Source organism: Phyllobates terribilis, unplaced genomic scaffold (assembly GCF_046119375.1).
Source record: "Phyllobates terribilis strain yellow unplaced genomic scaffold, ASM4611937v1 Scaffold_167__1_contigs__length_4167997, whole genome shotgun sequence".
Classification (NCBI taxonomy): Eukaryota; Metazoa; Chordata; class Amphibia; order Anura; family Dendrobatidae; genus Phyllobates; species Phyllobates terribilis.
Window position 1 is genome coordinate 3,697,942 of NW_027362927.1, and position 19,439 is coordinate 3,717,380.

General features: G+C 42.5%; 1 protein-coding gene and 1 long non-coding RNA gene across 2 annotated transcripts in view; one reads left to right on the forward strand and one right to left on the reverse strand.

Moving 5' to 3' along the window:
• LOC141207933 (uncharacterized) overlaps positions 1–19,439 on the reverse strand; it is a 133,848-nt gene that overhangs the window by 95,516 nt on the left and 18,893 nt on the right. The window lies entirely within an intron of this gene.
• LOC141207894 (uncharacterized) lies at positions 1,062–18,471 on the forward strand. Its single transcript, XM_073664457.1, has 2 exons — positions 1,062–1,150; positions 17,315–18,471. The coding sequence occupies exon 2, from the start codon at positions 17,500–17,502 to the stop codon at positions 18,181–18,183; it is 684 nt and encodes a 227-aa protein (XP_073520558.1). The 5' UTR covers positions 1,062–1,150; positions 17,315–17,499; the 3' UTR covers positions 18,184–18,471.

Below are 19,439 nucleotides of genomic sequence, written 5' to 3' on the forward strand. Positions count from 1 at the left end.
CATCTTCTCATTCAGGTCTCTACAATATCAGATCCTCTCAGTGAATATCTTCTATATAAGCAAATTTTTCTGATTTACCCATCAAGGATGGATATGGATAGAGACTAGATGGCGGAGAGGATATTATACCTCACCCTAGAGATCCTCTTCCGGGTTACTGGAGAGGTGAGAGATTCTGATGACGTCACGTTACATCATTCTTATCTATGGGAATAACAGATGGACAGAACTGGAGAGGTGAGGACTCTGGAAATGTCTGGAGGGAGATTTAGTAATGTGTCTCTCCATAACCAGGATTACACAGTAGTGAAGAAGACCTCTAGAGAGCGCTGTCAGGACCCTGTGTCTGAGGGATGGGGAAGACCCCTGAGCCCAAAAACCGGACCTCCATCTCACCCCCTGATACATGATGACATCAATGACCAGAAGATCCTAGAACTCACCTACAAGATGATTGAGCTGCTGACTGGAGAGGTGACACTCCTGGGAATGCTGGGACATTATACAGTAACGCTATGAAGGGATCGAGGGATGACAGTATCATTGTATGTGTCAGGTTCCTATAAGGTGTCACGATATCGCCGTCTATTTCTCCATGGAGGAGTGGGAGTATTTAGAAGGACACAAAGATCTGTACAAGAACGTCATGATGGAGGTTCCCCAGCCCCTCACATCACCAGGTAATAGACAGGACTAAATACACATGGCCTATAATTATCTGTATGTAAAGAATGAATTCAGCCCCTGTATGTGTTTCCTCCAGATCTATCCAGTAAGAGGACAACACCAGAGAGATGTCCCCGTCCTCTTCTTCCACTGGACTGTAAACAAGAAGATCCCAATGTTCCTCAGGATCATCAGGTAGATGGAGAGAAGGTGTCATGAGATCTCCCCTATGATGTGTAGACGGCTGTGAAGGTCTTGTGTTCAGTCTTGTTTTATCCACCAGTATTATATGTTTTATACTTGTGTAATGAGAATGGTGGAGATGGCAGGATTAGAGCTGATCATAGATGGGACTTCTCCATCTGTCTGTGACTTTTACAATATTTGTTTCAGGGTGAAGATCTGACCCATATTAATACTACAGAGACATATGTGAGGGATGACGAGTGGTGTAAAGAGGAGATTCCTACATATGACTACCCAGGTGAGTACTAACCACTAAATGCAGAGAAATCACAGATTCTTCTCAGACACCGGCTGTGGCTGCTTTATTGGTCATGTGATCACCATTTTGCCGTTAAAGTACAACATTGTCCTCCACCTAAAACTGTTCAAATGACTTTATGAAATTGTGAAAGTCCTTTTCTATAGAATTTACAACCTGGAGGATCCACCTACCCCCTGGGATTAGTAGATGCTGACTGTTAACTGCCCAGATCTGTAAATCCATTCACTGCTCTGACAAATTATTATATATCTCCAAAACTTATATTTCCAAAATTCACAGACTAATCCAATTGGAGTAAAGGGTAAAAATTAACTTTTATTTTTTCACGATTAAAACTAGAAATATAGTAGCAAAATGTAAAAATGATTGACTCAGTGGTCCCTGAACTGAAAGTCAGCTAGGATATTAGTAGTAAAGAGTTTATCACTCAAAATTATTGCAATATACAGTACAGACCAAAAGTTTGGACACACCTTCTCATTTAAAGATTTTTCTGCATTTTCATGACTTTTAAAATTGTACATTCACACTGAAGGCATCAAAACTATGAATTAACACATGTGGAATTATATACTTAACAAAAAAGTGTGAAACAACTGAAAATATGTCTTATATTCTAGGTTCTTCAAAGTAGCCACCTTTTGCTTTGATGACTGCTTTGCACACTCTTGGCATTCTCTTGATGACCTTCAAGAGGTAGTCACCGGAAATGGTTTTCACTTCACAGGTGTGCCCGGTCAGGTTTAATAAGTGGGATTTCTTGCCTTATAAATGGGGTTGGGACCATCAGTTGTGCTGTGCAGAAGTCAGGTGGATACACAGCTGATAGTCCTACTGAATAGATTGTTAGAATTTGTATTATGGCAAGAAAAAAGCAGCTAAGTAAAGAAAAACGAGTGGCCATCATTACTTTAAGAAATGAAGGTCAGTCAGTCCAAAAAATTGGGCAAACTTTGAAAGTGTCCCCAAGTGCAGTTGCAAAAACCATCAAGCGCTACAAAGAAACTGTCTCACATGAGGACCGCCCCAGGAAAGGAAGACTAAGAGTCACCTCTGTTTCTGAGGATAAGTTTATCCGAGTCACCAGCCTCAGAAATCGCAGGTTAACAGCAGCTCAGATTAAAGACCAGGTCAATGCCACACAGAGTTCTAGCAGCAGACACATCTCTACAACAACTGTTAAGAGGAGACTTTGTGCAGCTGGCCCTCATGGTAAAATAGCTGCTAGGAAACCACTGCTAAGGACAGGCAACAAGAAGAAGAGACTTGTTTGGGCTAAAGAACACAAGGAATGGACATTAGACCAGTGGAAATCTGTGCTTTGGTCTGATGAGTCCAAATTTGAGATCTTTGGTTCCAACCACCGTGTCTTTGTTCGACGCAGAAAAGGTGAACGGATTGACTCTACATGCCTGGTTCCCACCGTGAAGCATGGAGGAGGAGGTGTGATGGTGTGGGGGTGCTTTGCTGGTGACACTGTTGGGGATTTATTCAAAATTGAAGGCATACTGAACCAGCATGGCTACAACAGCAACTTGCAGCGGCATGCTATTCCATCCGGTTTGCATTTATTTTTCAACAGGACAATGACCCCAAACACACCTCCAGGCTGTGTAAGGGCTATTTGACCAAGAAGGAGAGTGATGGGGTGCTACGCCAGATGACTTGGCCTCCACAGTCACCAGATCTGAACCCAATCGAGATGGTTTGGGGTGAGCTGGACCGCAGAGTGAAGGCAAAAGGGCCAACAAGTGCTAAGCATTTCTGGGAACTCCTTCAAGATTGTTGGAAGACCATTTCCGGTGACTACCTCTTGAAGCTCATCAAGAGAATGCCAAGAGTGTGCAAAGCAGTCATCAAAGCAAAAGGTGGCTACTTAGAAGAACCTAGAATATAAGACATATTTTCAGTTGTTTCACACTTTTTTGTTAAGTATATAATTCCACATGTGTTAATTCATAGTTTTGATGCCTTCAGTGTGAATGTACAATTTTCATAGTCATGAAAATACAGAAAAATCTTTAAATGAGAAGGTGTGTCCAAACTTTTGGTCTGTACTGTATATCAATTATATTTATTTAATCAGGATAACAGATCTTCCTACCGTTTGTATCTAACAGAACAATTTATTCAGAAGAACTGTGAATAAATTCACTGTGGTAAGCTTTAAAATTCATGAAGCCGACACATTGGCAGTTTCTCTTATCTTGTGCTTATAGCAGCAGTTATAGGATATTGAGAGATTCTCTTGCTTTATCCCTAATCTTGTCAACAGTCATATAGTACAATACACTGTCTCCTACATAATGCCAATCACAAGAGCCTGTTAGCTGAACTTCTCATATTATAGCATTAGCGATGAGGATGAAGCTATCGTGATGGACGTCCCTAGCTGCTGCTACAGTGGGGAAAATAAGTATATGCAAGACGGCCTTCATTTTTTAAAGTCGTGGCGAAAAGACAACTAGGAAATACATAGCTTCTAATAGCCACAAGCCTACTCAATATTGAATGCAGATATAACAGGAGAAACAGAGTATATATAGGCATAAAATCAATATAGCTTTATTGGATACAAAATAGTAAAAAGGCCACAGCAGTGGCAACACAGAGTAAATAGCAGATTACAAAATACAGTACATGGTAACATATATAGAAAATGTATTTATCAAAGGCCCCCCCAAACAAAAAAGGGGGAAGGGGAAAGGCAAGCAAATAGCATGTAAGATATACCATAGATGAGGGGTAGCCGCACAAGTGTGCAGGTATATGTAAGATATCAAGAAAAATTCAAGTATCCCTTACCAATCGCTAGTAGGGGGGGCCAGTAGAGAAAAAGTGACAGGCAGACCGGGAACAGGATGAACTTAAGGTGCCAAGTGACCAGAAGAGAACCTCGACGCGCGTTTTGCCCCTATATTATGGGCTTTCTCAAGAGGCAAAAGAATGGGGAAAATAAGTATTTGATACACTGCTGATTTTTCAAGTTTATCGTAGGTACACTTCACCTGTGAGAGACAGAATGTAAAAAAAATCCAGAAAATCACATTGTATGATTTTTAAATAATTAAATTGCATTTTATTGCATGAAATAAGTATTTGATCACCTACCAACCAGCAAGAATTCTGGCTCTCACGGACCTGTTAGTTTTTCTTTAAGAAGCCCTCCTACTCTGCACTCACTACCTGTATTAACTGCTGCTGTTTGAACTCGTTACCTGTATAAAAGACACCTGTCCACACACTCAATCAATCACACTCAAATCTCTCCCCCATGGCCAAGACCAAAGAGCTGTATAAGGACACCAGGGAGAAAATTGTAGACCTGTACAGGGCTCAGATGGGCTACAGGACAATAGAGAAGGCAACAACTGTTGGCACAATATTAGAAAATGGACGAAACACAAGATGACTGTCAATCTTCCTCTGGCTGGGGCTCCATACAAGATCTCGCCTGGTGGGGCAGCGATGATTCTGAGAAAGGTCAGGAATCAGCCCAGAACTACATGGGAGGACCTGGTCAATTCCCTGAAGAGAGCTGGGTATAGAGACAAGAAGACCTGGCACCACACATTTATAAAGGAACGCTGTGCCCCAGCATCCAAGGAAATATATAGAGAAGAACAATAAAAGGGTGTAAAAATGGGCACCAGACATTCTGAATAAGTAAGTCAATAACAATAAATAATAATTTTAAGAAGAATTATAAATTTTATTAAATACCACACACAAGCACCAAAAAGTTAAAACATAATTAAAAAGGCAGAAAAAGCATTAGATGTAAACCACCTTATAAAAGGCACATACATAAATATACATACATTTATGAAATATTACATGTAATAAGGTGCCCACCCTGGATCAAAGCATATATTTCTGGTAGATGTAAGATTATGAATAATGCTGCACAGATAGAAAGTACTGTGTGTATGGAAAGTATTCAGTCCCCTTTACATTTTTCACTCTTTGTTTCATTGCAGCCATTTGGTAAATTCTAAAAAGTTCATTTTTTTCTCAGTAAAGTACACTCTGTACCCCATCTTGACTGAAAAAAAACAGAAATGTAGAAATTTTTGAAAATTTATTAAAAAAGAAAAACTGAAATATCACATGGTCATAAGTATTCAGACCCTTTACTCAGTATTGAGTAGAAGCCCCCTTTGAGCTAGTACAGCCATGAGTCTTCTAGGGAATGATGCAATAAGTTTTTCACACTTCCGTCCAAGGATTGGTCAAGTTGAGAATAGGGAGGAAGGAGGTGGGATGTTCCTACCTATAAAGACATGCTTGCTTGGCCGCCGAACATGGCCAGCAACCATGCCGATATGTTTATCAAGAAACTATCATAGTAACGAATTCTATTTAGATATTAAACAGACTGCTAGCCCCTGATGATCATGGCAGTTATAAAAAAATGATGAAACACGTAAGGCTTGAACTTCGGCTTAGTGCTAGCTAGGAAGGTCTAATATCATGTTTTACAGGAGTCGATAGACACTGTGGTATCGTAGGAATCAAAACTAGGAAGCTCAGTGTGTCAGCGCTGTGGGTGTGTGTCAGTGCTGTGGGTGTGTGTCAGCGCTGTGGGTGTGTATCAGCGCTGTGGGTGGGTGTCAGTGCTGACGTCGGCGGTCGAGTGACCTGTCACATGGCTAAATGACGTCATGGAAGGTCCTTTTACACCACTGCGAGACACCGAGGAGACCGGACGCATCGGAGAAGGAGACCGGGGGCCATCGGAAGGTGAGTGTAATGTTTTTTTCCAGGACGTCCCTCCTGACAGCACACCAGGAGGTAGTCTTTCATGTCCGACTAGGGGCAGGAACACACGAGAGGTTAAAGGCCCCTCCCCACCCTCCATCGCCTGTGTTTTTCCTGTCCCTAGTCGGACAGGCACATGAGAGGGCGCAGCAGCGCTGAAAGCATAGGAGCAGCCCAGGGGACGGAGGGGTTGCCATACCTGTCTCCTCCCGCTGTCAAGACAGGCTGCCGGCTGAAACCCGTCCTGGTCCCTCAGCCAGCCCAGTGGAGCGGAGCTCCTGGAAGGCGCCGCTTCCCTCCTCGGAGGGCTCTGGGCGTGCTGCCTCTGCCGGCCAGCGCAATTCCAGTGACGCGGCTGCGGCATGAGTTCCACCCTGGAACGCACTTCCGGTTAGGAGGTCAGCAGGAAGGAGAAGCCTGGGGAAGATGGCGGCGAAGACGGCAGACAGGTAAAATCTGTCCATGTGTGTCTGTCGGTTAGGCACTGCACCTATTGTGAGCTATGGAGGGTAGCCCCGCGCAGCACACGGATTCCACGGCCATCTCCCTGGGTCATGTAAGTGAGCATCTATGGGCCCCCTTTTTTTTGTAGCTGAGCTATGGTGATTTATCCTGACAAACTGCCTGTGTCTGATACTGTCCATAGAATAAAGGGACCCCAAAGGGATCAGTTCCTAAGAAGAGGGCTAGGCGATGCCCAACTTGTACTACCAGGCTTCTGGACACATATAACAAACAGCTGTGCAAGGACTGTATAGCAAAAGTTATGGCGGAGGAGCAGGCCACATTTAGAGCCGAAGTAAAGGCTATGATTAAAGAGGAAGTGCCTGGGAGGCTTCAGCTGCAATCATCAAGACCAATATTGCGGCCACGTCCATGGCCAGATCAGCAGGCTTATGGTTGGAGGACCTGGAAGCCAAACTGAGAAAGAGTGCTTCCAGGGAGGATATAGCCGAGGCTTTATACATGGTCAGGATGGCAGTAAATTTCATGGCAGATGCGTCAGCAGAATCTGTCCGGTTCGCGGCAAGTAATGATGCGCTGTTGAATTCGGCCCGTAGGGCACTCTGGCTGAGGTCTTGGACAGGCGATATGCAGTCCAAAAACAAACTTTGTGCTATCCCATTTTCCGGCCTACAGGTTTTTGGACCTGTACTGGACAGCATTCGGCTGCAGCATTTCCTAGGAAGTTGGCAGAGAATAACCCAAAATCAGTGGATTTTACAACTTATAGAACACGGGTACAAGATCGAGTTTTCTCAATTCCCCCCCCGACGATTTCAGATCACGGAAGCCAGTTCAACAGCGGCCCTCAGAAGGCTGGAAGTAGACATCAGGCAGCTTCTCCAGGACGGAGTAATAACACCGGTCCCTCGTTCAGAGAGATACAGGTGCCATTATTCCAGACTGTTCTCGATAAAAAAACCATCGGGAGAGTACAGGACAATTATAAACCTCAGACCCCTGAACCAGTGGGTAAAGTACAAGAGGTTCAAAATGGAGTCAATAAAATCGGTGATACTTCTGGTACCCAAAGACGCGGTGATGTGTACCTTGGATTTGAAGCAGGCATATTACCATATTCCCATACACCCTTCAAGACAGAGATACCTCAGGTTTGCAACAAGAGGGAAAGGTGGCGTAAGCCACTATCAGTTCCAATGTCTTCCGTTCGGCCTGTCATCGGCACCCCGTATTTTCACCAAAATAGTGACGGAAGTAGTCTCCCGTCTAAGGAGAGAGGGCATAGTCATAATTCCCTACCTAGACGACTTTCTTCTAGTAGCAGATTCAGACGCGCAGTTAATTCTTCATCAGCGTCGGGTAATGCGAGTATTGTCAGACTTGGGGTGAGTTCTAAATTTAGGAAAATCAGACCTAGCTCCAAGCAACCAGAAGATATTCTTGGGAGTGCTATTAGATTCGCACCGGGGCTTGTCCAAACTCCCTCAAAAGAAAGCTCGGGACATAGTAAAAAAATTCAGTTCCTTTTGCAGAAAGAGGGAAGTAACGGTCAGGGAAGCTATGAGTGTTCTGGGGACCATGACATTGTGCATCCCCTGTGTAAAGTGGTGTCAGGCACATTCCAGAATTCTTCAGAATGAAATCAGCTCCGCTTGGGACAAAAGTCCGTCAGGCCTGGACAAAAAGATGCCCTTAACTCCAGACTTAAAAGGCTCCCTAGCCTGGTGGGTATCCCCTTTAAAGCTGGGAAGTTCCACAGTGGGACTAAGTAAAAAAGTGGAGAAATGTTGTAACAATATTTTTTAAAAAAATCACAAAATACTAATTAAAAAAATAAAAAATATATTGTACCCATAAATAAATATTATTATAAATCAAATGGATAAATAAACAATAAAAGTAGACATATTTGGTATCGCCGTGTCTAGAGCGACCCAACCATATTAAACCATCCCACTAGTTAATACAATTAGTAAACACCATAAAAAAAGTAAAAATCTAGGCAAAAAACAATGCTTTATCATCATACCGCAGAACAAAAAGTGGAATAAAATGCGATCAAAAAGATGAATGTACTGTACATAAAAATGGTATCTATGAAAACGTCACATTGTCCTGCAAAAAAACAAGCCGCCATACAGCTCCATCAGGGGAAAAATAAAAAAATTATAGCTCTCAGAATGAAGCAATGCAAAAATATTTTTTTTTCGATAAAATTGTTTTTATTCTGTAATAGCGTCAAAACATAAAAAAACTACATAATGTTGTATCGCGGTAATCGTACTGACTAGAAAAATAAAGCTGCCTTATCAATTTTACCATACGTGGAACGGCATAAAAAAAACAAAAAAAAAAACAATTCTTGAATTGTTGTTTTTTGTTTATTCTGCCTCTCAAAAATCGGAATAGAAAGCGATCAAAAAATGTAATCTGCCCAAATATGGTATCAATAAAAACGTCAACTCATCCTGCAAAAAACAAGCCCTCACATGACTTTTTCAGTAGAAATATGGAAAAATTATAGCTCACAAAATCTGGTTATGCAAAAACTAGTTTTTTGGGGGAAAAAAAGCGTATTTTAGTATGTGATAGCAGCCAAACATAAAAACCCGCTATAAATCTATCGCTGTAATTGCACCGACCCGAAGAATAAAGTCGTCTAATCACCTATACCGCACAGGAGCAGCGTAAAAAATAAATAAAACCAATTCTTCACCTGCTGTTGATTTGTTGATTCTAACTCCCAAATATCGCAGTAAGGCTCAGCTCACATTTATCCTGCGCTCTGAATATTCCCTATAATGAGGCAGGTGGAGGCACCATGGATGCTGTCTGGCCTTTGATTTGGCGGTGTCCGTCTTTTTAGGTTTGCATAAAAGTGTCATCGGCCACAGTTCTGTGCACCTCTGGGAAAAAAGGACATCACTGAACAGAGGCCAGACAGAGTCGAGAGTAACTCTGCTGCCTCGGGGTTTCATCTGAATTACGTCACTCTGAGATTTAAAAGGAAACCCTTATGTAAGTGCTCAGCATAGAGTGCAGGATAAATGTGATCCAAAATGTTATGTAAAATGTTCCCAAAATGTTTCCAGCTTCAACTCAATCCACAAAAAAAGCAAGTTCCCACTCGGGTTCGTCATCTGTTAGCGGAAATATAGGGGGCTTCCATGTTACTGATGGCACAAAGGCTCTGGAAAATCGAAATGGCCCTTGCACCCCAAAATAAATTCAGCAAATTCTGTGCTCCTAAAACTAAATGCCCCCTCCCTTCTGAGCACCAGTAAGCCTAAACCGCAGTTAGTGTCCACATGTTTGGCATTTCTGTAGTGATGAGAGCCCTCTTACTGTATGGGTGCATGTCTCCAGAAGCATAAGCCGGGAATAATCTACTAGTCACTACAGGGTACTGGTCACTACAACGGAAGTTTGCAATTTTCACTCAGCAACATCCACTGCTGCTTGTTTCTGGAAAACCCAAGGAGTCAAAATCGTCACAACACCTGTAGATAAATTCCCAAAGGGTATAATTTCCAAAATGGGGTAACTTGAGCGGTGATTGTGCTCTTGTAGCACTTAGGGGTTCTGTATATGGAGTCCGTAAACTAATACAGAAAATTCTGTGCTCCAGGATGCCTACTGTATTACTATACTGGGTTTCTGCTAAAACCAATAGCGCTCTGTCCCTCCCGAGTCTCACCGTATGACTAAGCAGTTGACATGGATTTACTGTGACGGAGAGGAGCCAGAAGACTGCAGCTTCTAATTCCTCCCACTCATTAAAAGCCTTTCACCTTCATATTAAACAGTGCAGGTTTCTGCCGGGGGTTAATCTGCTCAGTTGTAAGCTCCTAGAAGCTTACCATCATTTAGGCTCTCACCTGTTCGCTGTTAGCCACTCCCCGCTCCTATATATACTGGGCTTTGGCAGGCTATCCTACCAGAGCTAGCTTATGCTGCATGGTTCTAGGAGTGTGCTGGACTGTTGTTGTTTGAGAAGGCGTTTGGAGGATTAAGCTAAGACTGTTGCGTGGTTTAGTTTGTGTGTTATCCTCTTCTTCTTCTATTTAGGTTTGTCCCCCATCCTCCACTTCCCAGTGTTAACCTCTGTTGTTTGTGTGCATTTATTTGTATGATTGGTATTTTCCTTTAGCCCTATTTGTATTACCTTGTTAGTCTGGTTGGGGTTCAGCCATACATTACTACTCCCCTCTTCCCTGGGTGGTGGAAGGGAACAGACTGTGGGCGGATTGAGGAACTCAGACAAGGTACGTGGCGCCCGGTGTCTTTACCTTCAGAAGTAATCCGGGGAGCAGGACCAGCTAGGGTGCCCCTAATGTTAGGGACAGGAAGGAGCTCCTGCCCCCGGGATACCCGACAACAGAGTCATGCCAGCAGTACTGTGCAACCACATATGTGGGGTATACAGTCAGCAGAAATTGTGGGACAAATTTTGATGCAATTTTTACCCATTTCCCATTGTAAAAATGTAAAATCTGGGTCTAAAACAAAATTTTAGTGGTAAAAATGGAATTATTTTTTTAATTGCCCAATAGTATAAAATTCGGTGACCCACCTGTTGTGATCACTGCACCCCTAGATGAATTCCTTGAGAGGTGTAGTTTGTAAAATGAGGTCTCATATGGGGGGTTCTGCTCTTCTGACACCTCAGGGGCTCTGCCAATGTGACATGGTACCCTCAAACCAGTCCAGCAAAATGTGAACTCCAATATGGCACCTCTTCTTTTCTGAGCTTGGCACTGTGCCTCAAAAGTAGTTTTCGACCACATAAGGGGTATCTGCGCACTCAGGAGAAATTGCACAACAAATTTTGGTGTCCATTCTCTCCTGCAATCCTTGTGAAAATAAAAAAATTGGGGCTAAAATAACATTGTTTTTGGAAAAATGTGATTTTTATTTACACGATTCAATGTTATAAACTTCTGTGAAGCATCTGGGGATTCAAGGTGCTAGATAAGTTCCCTGAGAGGTTTCCAAAATGGTGTCACTTGTGGTTGCACTGTTTAGACACATTAAAAGCTCTCCAAACGCGACATGGCGCCCGCTAATTATTCCAGAAAATTTTGCATTCAAAAAGTCAAATGGTGTTCCTTTCAAGTCCTGCTGCGCGCCCAAACAGTAGTTTTCCTCTACATATGGTATATCGGCGTGCTCAGGAGAAATTGCACAACAAATTTTGGGTCCATTTTTTCCTGTTACCCTTGCGAAAATAAAAAAAATTTGAGTCTAAAGTAAAATTTTTGTGACAAAGTTAAATGTTCATTTTTCCTTCCACAGTACAAAAATTCCTGTGAAGCATCTGAAGGGTTAATAAACTACTTGAATGTGGTTTTCAGCACATTGAGGGGTGCAGTTTTTAGAATGGTGTCACTTTTGAGTATATGTCATCTGTCATATAGGCCCCTGAAGTCACTTCAAATGTGATGTGGTCCCTAAAAAAATGGTTTTGTAAATTTTGTTGGAAAAATGAGAAATCTCTGGTCAAATTTTAACCCTTTTAATTTCCTAACAAACAAGAAAATTGTTTAAAAAATTGTGCTGATATAAAGTAGACATGTGAGAAATGTTATTTATTAACTAATTTGTGTGATATAACTGATTTAAGTTCATAAAATTAAGTTTTTGCCAAATTTTGATTATTTTTACAAATAAACACAAGTAATATCAAAGAAATGTTACCACTAACATAAAGTTCTATATGTCACGAAAAAGCTCATAATCAGTGGGATCCGTTGAAGCGTTCCAGAGTTATTACCTCATAAAGTGGCACTGTAAAACTGTAAAATTTGGCCTGGTCATGAAGGTGCAAACAGCCTTGGGGGGTAAAGGGGTTAACTCCTCTAAATAGATTTGGACTTAGACAGAGACCCCTATGTAAAAAAACATCACTAAGTTCTAGTGTATCTGTAGGGCCACAGTATTACCTGTTGTTCTGTAGTGTGAGATGGGAAGAAGAATAGTCCGTTAGCCGGGTCAGAACCAGGAGGGCAGAGAAAATACAAAATCAGAAGACACAAGAGTAGTCAGTAAATGGGCCGAGGTCACAACAGGAAACAAATACACAAGCCGGGAGCTGAGCACAGAGGACTGAACCAGAGGAGGACAAGGCTGTATCTGGCAGCTTCCAGCAATATGCTTCCAGCTTTAGTAGGGTGCGGTGCTTTCCAAATGGCTGAAGCAGGGAGCAGATTACTCCAGGTGCACAGCACACACACCCATACTGCCAGACTGGGTGGTACTACTGGTCCCAGCAACCCTAATCTTAGTGGCTGAACAGAGCCTGCGCCGCCCAGAGCTTCTGGTTCTGACGTCTCCTCCATCACCAGCGCCACCTGCAGGATGAATAAGGCGGCTTCTGGCGAGAGAAGCAGACATCGCAGGAGCAGATCCCAGAGGAGATGGGACCCACCAGAAACCTTAATATGACAAAATGTCAGAAAACCAGAGCAGTAGAAATCCCCATAAAGTGACTCCATTTTGGAAATTATAACCCTCAGTGAATTAATCTATAGGAGTAGTGACGATTTTGACTCCACATCCACTTACTGGAAATTAGCACACAGACGATGTTGCAAAGTGAAAATTGCACATTTGCCATTTTATTGCGCAACACATAACAGTTAGGAAAATAAGTATTTGATACGCTGCCGATTTTGCAAGTTTTCCCACCTACAAAGAATGGAGAGATCAATAATTTTTATCGTAGGTACACTTCACCTGTGCGAGACAGAATCAAAAAAAAATCCAGAAAATCACATTGTATGATTTTTACATAATTAATTTTCATTTTATTGCATGAAATAAATATTTGAAACAATAAACAAACAGATCTTAATATTTGGTCCAGAAACCTTTGTTACAATTACAGAGGTCAGATGTTTCCTGTAGTTCTTGACCAGGTTTGCACACACTGCAGCCGGGATTTTCGTCAACTCCTCCATACAGATCTTCTCCAGATGTTTCAGGTTCGGGGCTGTCGCTGGGCAACATTGAGTTTCAGCTCCCTCCAAAGATTTTCTATTGGGTTCAGGTTTGGAGACTGGCTAGGCCCTCCAGGACCTGAAATGTTTCTTACGGAGCCACTCCTTAGTTGCCCTGACTGTGTGTTTCGGGTCTTTGTCATGCTCGAAGACCCAGCCATGACCCATCTTCAATGCTCTTACTGAGGGAAGGTTATTGGCCAAAATCTCGCAATACATGACCCCTTTGCAGAAAAGCATTCCCAAAGTATGATGTTTCCCCTACCATGCTTCACAGTTGGGACGGTGTTCTGGGGGTTGTACTCATTCTTCTTCCTCCAAACATTGAGAGTGGAGTTGATATCAAAAAGTTCTATTTTGGTTTCATCTGACCACATGACCTTCTCCCATGCCTCCTCTGGATCATCCAAATGGTCATTGGCGAACTTCAAACTGGCCTGGACATGTGCTGGCGTGAGCAGTGGGACCTTGGGAGTGCTTCAGGATTTTAATCCATGACGGCGAGGTGTTACTAACGGTAATGTTTGAGACTCTGGTCCCAGCTCTCTTCAGGTCATTGACCAGATCCTCCTGTGTAGTTCTGGGCTGATTATGACCTTTCTCAGAATCATCCTTACCGCACGAGGCGAGATGAAGCCTGCATGGAGCCTGTGAAGAAACAGGGTCTTTCGTGGGCATAAATCTACTCAGACAACACAGGGTGAGGGTAAAACAGTGTGGCAATACTTTATTGAACCACCAAATGGACAATAAACCCATAGAACAGTCCCAGCAAATACCTAAGATGGCACAACATTACAAAGTCTCACCCTTCTGCTGGCCCGCCTGGGATAGAACAGCTGCAACTTTTGGACTTCCAAGGCTAATTACCTCAACCAGAGGCTCCCCGCTTTTGGCGGGCCCCCACAGAGAGAAGGTATCGACAAGCTTAGGAAGCTGACAGTCCATCGAGGTACAAGGCCAGGAGACCCAAGGGTCCCACCCTGGCCTCTCCAAGAGTTTCCATGGGGCCAGATGACCAGCTGGTCTCAATCTGGCTTCTCAGATAGAATGTCTCCATGGGTTCCAGGCTACCGGAGGGTCCCACCTGGCAACCCCAAACAACATATCCAAGGGGCCAGGTGACTTCATCGTCCCAACCTGGTCTCTCCAAATGTTTCCATGGGCTCTCTGATGGTCAATGGAGCAGATACGTATCTTTCCAGTCAGGGCCATATACCCTTAGGCTGGAATCTTGTAGAATACAAATCTGTGTCTCTTTGAATAAACTGATGCTACCAAGCTGATGGTCTGAAGAGAGTCTGATCTTTGATTCTACTTGTAAAGTCTCTTTCAATTCTGCCTGCTACAGAGGCATGGGTTCTTTAAATAGTTCACATTTGTTCTTTCAAGTACACATCCACAGGGCAATCACCCACACAGCCGACATAGCAGGGGGGGGGGGGGGGGTGGTTCTTTAAATCAACATCTAGCTGGCTTTAGTATAATATGCAATTAGTATAGTAACAAACGTCATTGTTTCAGAACCAAGAGAAGACAACATTCAGCGTTATACAAATACTGGTCTGTTCTTCTTGACCTACCAAAGAAACACACACAAGTTTTAAAGTCAACACAAACACAATAGTGCATTTCTCTTGGCTTAACAAATCTAGACGTATGGCTGATTAAGATAAGCTGTGTCGTCACAGAGCCTCAGACAAGAAGATTGACGGTCATCTTGTGTTTCTTCCATTTCCTATTAATTGCACTAACAGTTGTCTTCTCAACAAGCTGCTTGCCTATTGTCGCGGAGCCTATCCCTACCTTGTGTAGGTCTAAAATTTTGTCCTTGGTGTCCTTAGACATCTGTTTGGTCTTGGCCATGGTGGAGAGGTTGGAGTGATATTGATTATGTGTGGATAGGTGTCTTGTATAGATGTAATGAGTTCAAACAAGTGCAATTAGAACAGGTAGGAGTGCAGAGTAGGAGGGCTTTTTAAAGAAAAACCAACAGGTCTATGAGAGACAGAATTCTTGCTGGTTAGTAGATGATCAAATACTTATTTCATGCACTAAACCTACTCAAATAAATAATGACTAAACAGAAAAATGTATTTAAAATATAACATTTTTTAATTTTTATTAATATAAATGATAAAACCAAAAAAGGAAGGGATTACAAGGAGAAAACTATATATATGGGGTATAGCATGTAGATGACAATGAATGGTTAATCCTAAATATATGATAACGTGCATAGATATAATAAATAAATGTAGCAACCAATAATCTATATAAAATATAAATAAATTCTTAATTAAATCCCAGTGGATATATAAATAAAAGTTCTATACTAGATACATTATATGCAAAAATAAATATAACATATAAGTAAGGATAAATACCATATGGTCAAGGCCCCACAACCTCCCAAGGGGACCAATTTATTTATTTATATTTTATATAGATTATTGGCTGCTACACTTATCGTATTTTTCAGACTAAAAGACGCACCAGACCATAGGACGCACCTAGGTTTTAGAGTAGCAAAATAGAAAAAAAAATTAAGCAAAAATTGTGGTCATGATGCATTATTTTAGGGGAAGGGGGTCTGCTGCTGACACTGTTAAAGGGGTAATGTCCCCCAATTCTTTTAATATCCCCATCCTGGTATATATGCCCCCCTCCTTCCTGTTATATGTGGCCCCCATCCCCATATGCATGGCACCCCTCATCCCCATCCTGGTATGAATGGCACTCCTTGATCCCCATCCTGGTATGCAAGGCACCTCCTGATCCCCATCCTGGTATGAATGGCACTCCTTGATCCCCATCCTGGTATGCAAGGCACCTCCTGATCCCCATCCTGGTATGCTTGGCATCCCCTGATCCCCAATCCTGGTATGCATGGCACCCCCTGATCCCCATCCTGGTATGCTTGGCACCCCCCGATCCCCATCCTGGTATGCTTGGCACCCCCTCCCTGATCCCCATCCTGGTATGCATGGCACCCCCTGATCCCCATGCTGGTAATGCCTGGCCCCCCTCATCTCCATTCTGGTAATGCATGCCCTCCCTGATCCCCATCCTGGTAATGCATGCCCCCCCTGATCCCTGCCCTGGTAATGCATGGCCACCTCTGGTCCCCATACTGGTAAAACATGGCGTCCCGCTCTGCTGCCGACACTCACTGTGTGCGCCTCTCATGGCAGGGGGCGCATGGCGTCTCTGTCATGTACCCTCACACTGAGATGCTGTGCCGGAATAGTCACTGCTCCCCATGCTGGGACTGTGTGTGTTGAGAGCAGTGACCATTCACTCTCCATAACAGCGCACACACTGTAGCTGCAGTGCGGCTCCTGCTGTGCTCGGAGGTCTGTGTGCCCACTATTAAAAACCATGATTATTCACTACAATCCAGGAGAGTGGGTAGTAGTGAATATTCATGGTCTTTAATAGTAGGCACACTGACCGCCGAGCACAGCAGGAGCTGTGCTGTGGCTACAGTGTTCGCGCTATTAAGGAAGATGAATATTCATTGCTCTCCACGCCCTAGGGTGTATTTGTAGAGTATCTGAGCCACTAATAATGTGGAAACCTTTGTTTTTCCACTGACAGATGATGGACCTGAGTGGGGACTTGTTTTTTCGTGAGATGAGTAGAAGCTTTTCTTGTTATTATTTTCACCTATATAACACTGTTTGGTGGCTTTTATTCCATATTTGGGAGGCAGAATCAGTTGAACACCACGGTCAACTGCTTCATGCTATGAGGTTTTCTATTAGACTGTGAACTGTCATTGTCTTGGTGAATAATTAAATTTTTTTACATAAATTTCCATTTTTACAGACAGTTTAAGTAGAAATGTTCAAAAATATAAAATTCAAGGATATTTTATTCAAAAATAATAATTAGTTTTTTTTTTTCTTGGCAGATGACTGTACCAGGAGATCAGAGGGACAGCTGACATCTCCAGTTTTCAAATCAAATGGTCTTGAGATCCCAGATGTAATTGAAGTGAATGCCATTACTCCAGATATACCATCATCCCTTCACAGCAAAGATCTGTCATCTGATCCTATCAAACAGGTCCTGTCTTCTGATTCATTACCGACCACTATGGAAAATCAAAGTCACAAAATAAGCATTAAAAAACGAACTGCTCCTAATGCAAAGAAGCCATTTTCACATTCAGAAAATGGAAATAGTGTTTCCGTTGAAAAGTATATTCTTAAACATCAAAAAATTCACTCAGCAGGGAATAGATTTTTTTGTTTCAAATGTGGGAAATGTTTTAACCAGAAATCTGGTCTTGTTAATCACCAGAGAACTCACACAGGGGAGAAGCCATTTTCATGTTCAGAATGTGGGAAATGTTTTGCAGAGAAATCAAGTCTTATCAGACATCAGAGAATACACACAGGAGAGAAGCCTTTTTCCTGTTCAGAATGTGGGAAATGTTTTTTATGGAAATCAAATCTTGTTAATCACCGGAGAAGTCACACAGGGGAGAAGCCTTTTTCCTGTTCAGAATGTGGGAAAAGTTTTCATCACAAAGCAGATCTTGTTACACACCAGAGAACTCACACTGGGGAGAAGCCTTTTTCTTGTTCAGAATGTGGGAAATGTTTTAACCGGAAATCAGTTTTTGTTAAGCACCAGAGAACTCACACAGGGGAAAAGCCTTTTTTCTGTTCAGAATGTGGGAAATATTTTTCACAGAAATCAAATCTTGTCACGCACCAGAAAATTCACACAGGGGAGAAGTCTTTTTTCCTGTTCAGAATGTGGGAAATATTTTAATCATAAATGTAATCTCATTAAACACCAAAGAACTCACACAGGGGAGAAGCCTTTTTTTTGTTCAGAATGTAGGATATGTTTTAACCAGAAATCATATTTTGTTAGACACCAGAGAACCCACACAGGGGAGAAGCCTTTTTCACGTTCAGAATGTTGAAAATGTTTTGTGAAGAAATCATCTTTTCTTAGTCACCAGAGCAGTCACACAGGCAGAAGTCTTTTTCATGTTCTTAATGTGAGAAATAATTTATACGGAAATCAACTCTAAATAAATATCAGCCTAATAAACATCAGAGTGTCACAATTTCTCTGCTTAGTGTGTCTCGGATGCTGTGACTGACAGCTCAGTCATGCCATGTGGTGCAGGGGTGTGCTGAGTTGTCGGTGTTTTGATGGACAGCTCAGCCATCCAATCCGAGTCTTGAGAGGTGTTGAGCTTCTTTCAGATGTTCCCTGTTCCAGGTGATTACCCAGTAACTTAGCTGAGTCTCAGACCTCTGCTAGACATAGCATCTGCTCGGTTGTTTGCCTTGTAATTCTGTGCTCTGTTTGTTGGTCCTTTGTTGTATGACTTTAAACCTCGTTCTGACCATCCATTTGCCTAGCCCCTTTGCTCTGATCTGCTATCTTCCTGGTATTATGACCTCAGATCATGACTTGACTTCGCCTGTCTTTTCTCTTTTGTTTTCTAAGTGCTCTCTTGGTATCTGACCCCGGTATGTTTGACTAATCTGCCTCACAGCCTGTCCATGAGTGGTGACTAGCATCACATTATATCCAATAATGGATCCAATTCCTACACTCTGTGATCAGGCAGCGAATCTGACCCAGATGATCCAGGATCTGGCCAGGAAATACTACAAGCTAGGATCTTCACAGTCCCAGCTGCAGGGTCAGTTTTCTAGTACTATGAGTGCTTCCCAAAGCTCTCTGCTACCGACTGTAGTTATAACTGTGGTACCTGCTGACGTGCAGTTGGTTTCCTGAAACAGTAGTATGTGAAAAGGAACGAAAAGTGGAAAATCCGCGCTGCTGGAAGATGACAGTTAATCCAGGTCCACACTAGAAAAACATGCTTTATTTTATTGTCTATCCGTGTCAAAGTAATATACTTCCTCCTCAGGGCAAAAAACATATGACAAATGACAGAACACAGCCATATACAGTATATACACTGGTGAATTTGAAAAAATGTGGCGCCAAAAAAGAACACATGATATGTCAAAGTTTAATAATGTAAATAATTTAAGAAGAAA

Excerpts from the sequence above, each read along its gene's own strand:
- LOC141207894 (XM_073664457.1), top strand. The coding sequence starts at position 17,500 with ATGGAAAATCAAAGTCACAAAATAAGCATTAAAAAACGAACTGCTCCT.